Source organism: Triticum aestivum, chromosome 1B (assembly GCF_018294505.1).
Source record: "Triticum aestivum cultivar Chinese Spring chromosome 1B, IWGSC CS RefSeq v2.1, whole genome shotgun sequence".
NCBI lineage: Eukaryota > Viridiplantae > Streptophyta > Magnoliopsida > Poales > Poaceae > Triticum > Triticum aestivum.
This window is the reverse complement of record NC_057795.1, coordinates 60,507,848-60,515,838: the sequence shown is the minus strand read 5'-3', so window position 1 is coordinate 60,515,838 and position 7,991 is coordinate 60,507,848. Positions and strand designations below refer to the sequence as shown.

The 7,991-nt window shown below is 47.0% G+C and overlaps 2 protein-coding genes across 2 annotated transcripts; both read left to right on the top strand.

Annotated features, from left to right (window-relative positions):
• Window positions 1-620: 620 nt before the first annotated feature.
• Window positions 621-1,584, top strand: LOC123086675 (putative germin-like protein 2-1). The gene is made up of 2 exons (XM_044508455.1): window positions 621-836; window positions 936-1,584. Exons 1-2 carry the CDS (start codon window positions 728-730, stop codon window positions 1,469-1,471), a joined length of 645 nt encoding a protein of 214 aa, XP_044364390.1. The 5' UTR covers window positions 621-727; the 3' UTR covers window positions 1,472-1,584.
• A 3,870-nt stretch (window positions 1,585-5,454) lies between these two features.
• Window positions 5,455-6,439, top strand: LOC123086668 (putative germin-like protein 2-1). The gene is made up of 2 exons (XM_044508447.1): window positions 5,455-5,639; window positions 5,754-6,439. The coding sequence occupies exons 1-2, from the start codon at window positions 5,528-5,530 to the stop codon at window positions 6,287-6,289; spliced, it is 648 nt and encodes a 215-aa protein (XP_044364382.1). The 5' UTR covers window positions 5,455-5,527; the 3' UTR covers window positions 6,290-6,439.
• The last annotated feature ends 1,552 nt before the right edge of the window (window positions 6,440-7,991 follow it).

Sequence of the window (7,991 nt, the reverse complement as noted above, 5' to 3'; positions counted from 1 at the left end):
TCATAGAATCTCAGAGCACCCTACCCTCGTGACAATTTTTCTTTCGAAACACAGGTTCATTCAAAAAGCTTAGGGACATGGAAATCTAAAGAAAAACAAGAGCATGAACAGATTTAGTGAGCATGTCCGCCGGCCGTGTGGCAGGCCGGCAGCTGTCGTGGCTCTTGCAGCAGGAGATTCAGAAGGAATCGTAGCGGACAAAGATCGGGTCAAAAGTGCAGGTTAGGGCCAAAAGGAAAAGATCAATCAGCCATCTAATTGCGATTAGTCTTAGCTAATCAGCCTATAAGGCGAAAAATACCTTTCAATGGTTTTTCAGGCAGGGGCGGCTGTATGCATGGGGGCAGTCCTCATAATAATATGTTTGATGGCATCATCGCTAGCTCCATCTGTTGAGACAAGAGAGCTAGTACAAGTATGAACATGACTTGTTCAAACCATGAATATACAACTATGATTAGTTGGCCGTTGCAGGCCTGCCACTGCCAGGAACACGGTTTCCTCGTTACTCAGGTGGGAATTGGTGAAGACCATTTCCTTGATATCCACATGCGCCCTAACATAACAGACACATATGCCCTTCCAAGTCCCTTTCCATATATATACTGGTCTCCTTCAACCCTTCGAAGCATCACAAGTTCACAACTCACTAGAACTAGTCTGCACAGCTCTTTTGTCTACTCGACAGAAGACACTTGATCCGGTGAGAATTAACGTTCGCATCCAAATGGCCTCAGGGTTCATCCTCGCCCTTTTGGCTTTGTCAGCTTCTAGTGCTCTTGCCTCCGACCCAGGCCAGCTCCAGGATTTCTGCGTCGCTGACAGGACATCCCAAGGTACATATATGCATTCCTCCGCTGGAACGTTCGAGCTACTTATTTGTGCCTGCCAATATGTAGTTGTTAACTGTTCAAAATCTTGATATGTATGTGCAGTTTTCGTCAATGGATTTGCATGCAAAGACCCAAAGACTGCCTTGGTAGAAGATTTCTTTTTCTCTGGCCTTCACATGGCCGGGAACACGAGCAACAAGCAAGGTTCCGCAGTTACCGCAGTTAATGTGGCGCAAATTGCTGGGTTGAACACTTTGGGCATCTCCCTGGCTCGTGTCGATTATGCACCCTATGGTCAAAACCCACCACATATCCACCCCCGTGCAACCGAGATCCTGACCGTGCTGGAAGGCTCGCTCTATGTTGGTTTCATCACCTCGAACCCTGAAAACAAGTTGTTCTCAAAAGTTCTTAACAAAGGGGATGTGTTTGTGTTTCCACAAGGGATGATTCACTTTCAGCTCAACTACGGAACCAACAAGGCGATAGCCATTGCAGCGCTGAGCAGCAAAAATCCTGGAGTGATCACCATAGCCAGTACAGTGTTTGGATCGAATCCATCCATCTCAGGTGATATACTTGCCAAAGCCTTCCAGGTGGACAAGAAGATGGTCGACCATATTCACGCTCAGTTCTAGGAATACGCCACATGATTTGTTTATTTGATTCATTAATTTTTTATTTGATTGAAGATTGTAATACATGTTTCTTTTCAATGTAATACCATTTTATGGTTACGCTAATTCGGCTTTTATGGAAGAAAAACAATCATGTTCTCAGTTGTTTCAATTATTATTTTCTTTGTCGTCTCCGGTTGCAAAGGTGAACTATTAAACGGTTATTGGTTGACCCCATTGTAATCCTCCAAGTTTCATTATAGTTGCATGTTTCCTCAAGTCACTTTGTAAATTTAAAAGAGAAATGATTGTGGGTTCATTATATGATCAAACATTTTATCTAACCAACTAATAATCATCATAATGAGTTTATGACAAGGCATGGACAATGCCTAGCAGGAGCGGAGCTTCGTTAGGGCAGAACTTGGCCATAGCCCGCCGAGATTTTTTGTGATTTTAATAACTTCGGAGGTCAGTGATCAACTAAGCAAAGCTAATTTCGCTACTCGATTGATCCAACGCGTCCAAGCCAGTCGCAGGAGGCAACGTTGCAGCAAGCAGCGGCCAGCCGGTGACCTAGGCAATTGCTTGATTTTTTTTTCATGCAACTGTTATTTGCATTCTACAAATTGCGCCAGGGAGCCAAGTTTTTGTGTTTTCTTTGAGCTGGCCTTCCCAGTTTTTTCTTCGAATCTCCGCCACCGATTGCCTAGTGTTCACCATGGTTCATTTCAAAACTTATCCATACCATTTCTGATTGTATCATCCCATCCAATAATTGTCTTTAAAACCATTTTTAAAAATCAAACCAAAGATGGCTAATTGTGGCTAATTAATTAAAAAAAGTGTGGCTAATTAACCAAGCCCATCCTTGATCTATATCTACTTGAATAATGTTATAATGGGTAGAGATTGTATACTAAATAGTTGATCTCTTAACATGTTAAAATGTCACCTCAACATGTAACCATTCATGGGAAAAATGTCAACCATTTCTATTATACTATGCTATTTATATTCTTATTTTTTTACAACTATACAATAATCATTTTTAAATAAATTATGTGTTTCATCTAGTTTTAGTTACCATATTATTAATTCAAAAATTCATGTTTCATAAAACAAAATTATATGGAATATACTGCAACCAACTTCTACAGCAATGCATGAGGTATCATCTAGTCCTACACTCTTCCCTCGCCCAACACTAATGCAAAGCCCGTCTGGTGGGAAACTGCCTTCAGCCCTGGGACGCTATGTATAAGAGGCTATCCAGAAATGCATTCCAAAATTATGAGGGGAGCACATGGTCACTTCATTTTTAACGAGGGTCCCTTGAGGTATACCTTGATTTCTGCATAGAGCCAAGTACGGTATCGAGGTGTGCTATTGGGATGTTTCCCTGTCGATACTTGGGGCTGCCACTCAGCTTGCGGAAGCTGACCGCGTCACAACTCGAGGATCTGGTGAGGCAGGTGGCCAACAAACTGCCCTCGTGGAGAGGAGTGGCCCTGCCACAGAGCAGCCGGCTTGTGCTTGTTCGATCGGTACTCTGCGCCATACCAATCTACGCCATGCTCGCTCTCCAGCTCCCTCCGAAAACAATCAAGGTGATCAACAAGATATTTAGGGGCTTCCTTTGGGCAGGCTGGGGAGAGGCCAACGGCAGCCAGTGTAGGGTGGCTTGGAGATCGGTTTGTGCGCCGTGGTGGTCCGGCGGACTTGGGATCCCAGATTTGCATTGGATGAATCTTGCACTGCAAGTTGGGTGGCCATGGCTCCAGAGAACGGATGATTCGAGACCTTGGAAAGGGCTGGATATTAGGGTACCGGCAGAGGCGAAGCGGATATTCCAAGCTGCTATGACAACGTGCCCGGAAACGAAGGAATGGCTATTTCACATGCTTGAAACGCTACCACATGAAGAATTTACGAAGATCATCATTACTTTGTGGGCAATTTGGAGCGCAAGACGGAAAGCAATCCACGAATCGATCTTCCAGAGCCCAGAGGCAATTCATGGTTTCATCATGAGATATCTAGCAGACCTGGACATCATCACCGACGCTTCGCAGAAGCAAGGTACAACTATGCCACGGTCAGTGCAGGTGCCAAAGTGCATCCCACCAATGGAAGGTTAGGTTAAAATTAATGTAGATGGAGGAATAGCCAAGAACAGTTGCAAGGGTGTGGCGGCCGCCGTGTACCGAGACGCCCAAGGAGTTTACCTTGGCTCGTCCACACGCATCGTTGACATTTGTGATTACCCCGGAACGCTTGAAGCAATGGCACGTTTGGAGGCTCTTTCCCTCACAGCCGATCTGAACCTCCGAAGGCTTATTATTGCTTGCGACGCGAAAGAGGTAGTTAAACAGATTAATGGAGGAAGTAAAGCTATCTACAGCCAGATTCTACATGAGATCAACATCCGTCGTCAGGAGTTCGAAGAGGTCCGGATTATCCATGAATGCAGAATGTCCAATATGGAGCCTCACAATTTTGTAAAAAGCATTGTATCATTAGCTCATGGTCGATATAACTGGCTGTTGCAGCCGAATGACACTACAATTGTATTATCAGGCAATAAAGAGACCATGATTTCCCTAAAGAAAAGCTAGTACCGACAACGCGAGACACTATGCTGATATAGCCTAGAAATCCAAGGCCCCCTTGAAATGTTGATTCTTCATTTGTATGGCCGCCCGGAACCTATGTTGGACTTCTGATCGCCTGGCTAGACGAGGCCTCCCACACCAGTCGGCATGCCCCTTCTGTGATCAAGGCGACGAGACGATAAACCACATTCTCCTTACCTGCGTGCTAGCAAGATCAGTATGGTTTGCCGTGCTCTCGGCCTTGGGCAAACCAGAGTGGGCGCCTTCCCCGGATGCCCAGCTTGTCGTGTGGTGCACCTCATGCACGACATCGGATCCACGATGAAGAGACATGAACACACTCCTAGCTTTTTGCTTGTGGGAGCTACGGAAGCACAAGAACGTGGTTGTGTTTGATGGGGCCTACCCCTCGGCTGCTTGAGTTGCATCTTGAATTGAGACCGAGGGTAGAGTGTGGAAGCTAGCAGGAATGTTCAAGGACGATCGCTCGAACTTCCTGGCTATGCTTGGTGGGTGGAATAGGGCGAGTAGTTGACTGTTATGTATGGCCTTTGTTAGCCGAATGGTGGAGTAGTGTTGTAACTACGTGTAAAACTCTTTCGGGCGGACGGGGCTCTTTTCCCCACCTCTCTCTTTAATGCATGATATGCACACTCGTGCATATTCTAGAAAAGAAGTATGGTATCGAGGTACGTAGATCTGCCGGTGTTCTCACAAATTGTAACCTACTCTAATGCAGGCCTCCCTAAACGCATTCCATAAGAAGGTAATAATTTGGTCACTCTTGTTAGGCAAGGTTGCCACGACACTTAAGGTCAGCCTTTAATCGTCCCAGGCGAGAGACTGTGAACAGACTGATCAGGCTTTCTAGGTATCTTTCTAGTGTGTTGCTTCCAAGTGCTAGTTGAAGAAAGAAAGAAAGAAGTTTGGACGAAGATGCAGCAGAGTGGTGCATACAAGATAGAAAGCTTTCCACTGGAACGCGTCCGGCCGTGCTGGCCTGCTCCTGCACGGAGGCATTTTCTATTACAGCTGTGTTTACAAGTTAGCCCTTTAATAATGTGTTTAAGCCTTTACCTTGATGGCAGGAACTCCAAGTTCCATCTGGTTCAAGTGTGGAGCCAAGACACAAGACAAGAGAGCCAGTACAAGTACGAATACGACTTGTTCAAACCATGGATGCAGAGAAATTAAAATACTGATTGGGATCTATTAGTTGGCCGTCACTGGAAGGCCGGTCAGGAACACGCTTTAGACTTGGAATTAGACAGCTAGTGAAGCCCATTTCCTTCTTATCCAAAGGCGCCCCAACAAAACAAACACAAAAGATTTTCCTCCATGTCCCCATATATACCGGTCTCCTTCAACCCTTAGAAGTATCACAGTGCAGCACGAGCACAATCACTTCTTCTCTACCTGATCAAACACACTTGATTTAGCGAGAATATACGTTCGCAAAAAAATGGCTTCAAAGTTCTTCCTCCTTTCCCTTTTGGCTTTGTCAGCTTCTCGTGCTCTTGCCTCTGACCCGGGCCAGCTTCAGGATTTCTGCATCGCTGACAAGACATCTCAAGGTATGTATAATTACACATGCATACGTGCAGTGAAATATGCCTAGTTACTTATTAGTGCCAAACTGCCAATGCATAGCTGTTAACTGTTCGAAATTCATATATGTATACCTGCAGTTTTTGTCAATGGATTCGCATGCAAAGACCCAAAGACCGCGGTGGTAGAGGACTTCTACTTCTCTGGCCTCCACATGGCCGGGAACACGAGCAACAAGCAAGGCTCCATTGTGACTGCAGTTAACGTGGCACAGATTGCTGGGCTGAACACTTTGGGTGTCTCATTGGCTCGTGTTGATTATGCACCCTATGGTCAAAACCCACCGCACCTTCACCCTCGTGCAACCGAGATCCTGACAGTGTTGGAGGGCTCACTCTATGTTGGTTTCGTGACTTCTAACCCCGGGAACAAGTTGTTCTCAAAAGTTTTGAACAAAGGGGACGTTTTTGTGTTTCCGCAAGGGCTGATTCACTTTCAGTTCAACATTGGAAACAACGAAGCGATAGCCATTGCAGCGCTGAGCAGTAAGAACCCTGGTGTGATCACCATAGCCAATGCGGTTTTTGGATCCAAGCAAACCATCTCAGATGATATCCTGGCCAAAGCCTTCCAGGTGGACAAGAACATCGTAGAGCATATCCAAGCTCAATTCTAGATTGACATACATCTGGTGGTTTGATTCAGTTCTTCCTTATCTAAACATTGTTTTGTGTGTTTCTTTACGATTATGTACAACGTGCGGACAAGGCAAAGAGATCTAGTGGTGACTAGACTTCACGTGCATGCACACGGACAATTCAGCTCTCAAGTATATCTGTATATGGTCACACTAATTGCTGAAGTGCTGATCAACAAGAAAAGCAGAGAGACTGATCATTGGTCTCTGCAAAGATGTAAGCTAATAAATAACAAAAACGCTATTGTGCTGTTGTATGCTTGGAGAGTATGACCAATCGAACGTTTTTCATGACAGTTTATGTTGTCACGAAGATAGGAAATTTCTTCAACAAGCACGGCAAATCCTGACAGAAAAATGAATTGGAAAGTTTTTCCACGATTGCTAAAGAAAACTGTCATCCTTGGACAACATAAATTGCCGTGGAAAGCATTCGATTTGTCACATGGTTATCAAAATCCAAGAACGAGTCAATAAATAAAAAGGCAGGAACCAGGCGCTGTTTCTAGTGCCTCGCTCATAATTCATGTTCCGATTAATGTGGAAATTCAACCCATGGACGAAAAGAATATGCATTTCAGACATAGCACCATGCGCAGTGCCTGAATAGCTGGCGTCATGGCGGCATCGATGGCAGAGAGGCCTCGCAAAGTCGGTGTTGGGGTCTAACCCTAGCTAGTTCGAACTAGTTTTCGGGGACGGAGGTAGACGAAACAAGGAAACGCGAAGATGTATTTCTGGCAACGAACCACGGCCCCGAACACCCTCTTTTCTCTTTATATATATAGCTGGACAAACCAGATCGTATCTGGACTCCTAACCACCTACGTATAACAACCTGGACGCACTAGCAAACCAAATCACAGCCGGCTCTTTAGCACACGGGACGCAGCGCCCAAGCTTCAATTTCCTACGCACGCACGTACGAGCGCCCAACGACCCGCTCGCCTACGCCTTTCTCTACTACGCGTTCCGACGCGTCCAGCCGCGACTGCTGCTAAACGACTACGACTCAATCATGAGCACAGACTCGACACGCACCCAACGCACGCACACACGCACGCTTGCCATGGCGTCCGGCACGACCAACACGCATGCGCACACTGGTCACCACCACCGCCGTGTCTTATTCCTAACAATCTCCCCCTAAGACACGACCTACAGTAAGGTCGGCTCGTGGTCAATGTCGGCGAGGAGCACCTTCTCCTTCTTCGGCTGCCGGCAATCGCGAGAGAAGTGGCCACGAACGCCACAGTTGTAGACTTTCCCGCGCCGCCGTCTCGTGCCCGAAGCCACGCTGCTCGCACCGTCGTCGTGGTCGAGGCTGCTGCCGCGCTGACGTTGTCGTGCCTCCCACTGGGCCGTTGTGAACATCAACTGATCACCGCCTCGTCCACCATCGTCCTGCGTGCGCCGACGTAAGCGTTCGTCGAATGCCTTGAGCCTGCTCAACGCCTCCTCGAACGCCATCGTCTCCACATTGCAGAACTGCTCGATCCCGGCCACCGCGGCATACAACCGATCGGGCACCGCGTCGAGCAGTTTTTTTCACCATGGCGGCGTCGCCGCGCGTCGAGCCCAGGCCAGCATACCTTGCTGCCATGCCGCCGATCTTGCCGGCGTACGCGTCCAGCGCCTCCCCCTCCTCCATGCGCAGGTTATCAAACTCGCCACGGAGAGT

Coding starts and splice junctions, on each gene's coding strand:
- LOC123086668 (XM_044508447.1), top strand. CDS start 5,528: ATGGCTTCAAAGTTCTTCCTCCTTTCCCTTTTGGCTTTGTCAGCTTCT. Junction 5,640..5,753: donor CGCTGACAAGACATCTCAAG/GTATGTATAATT, acceptor GTATACCTGCAG/TTTTTGTCAATGGATTCGCA.
- LOC123086675 (XM_044508455.1), top strand. CDS start 728: ATGGCCTCAGGGTTCATCCTCGCCCTTTTGGCTTTGTCAGCTTCTAGT. Junction 837..935: donor CGCTGACAGGACATCCCAAG/GTACATATATGC, acceptor ATGTATGTGCAG/TTTTCGTCAATGGATTTGCA.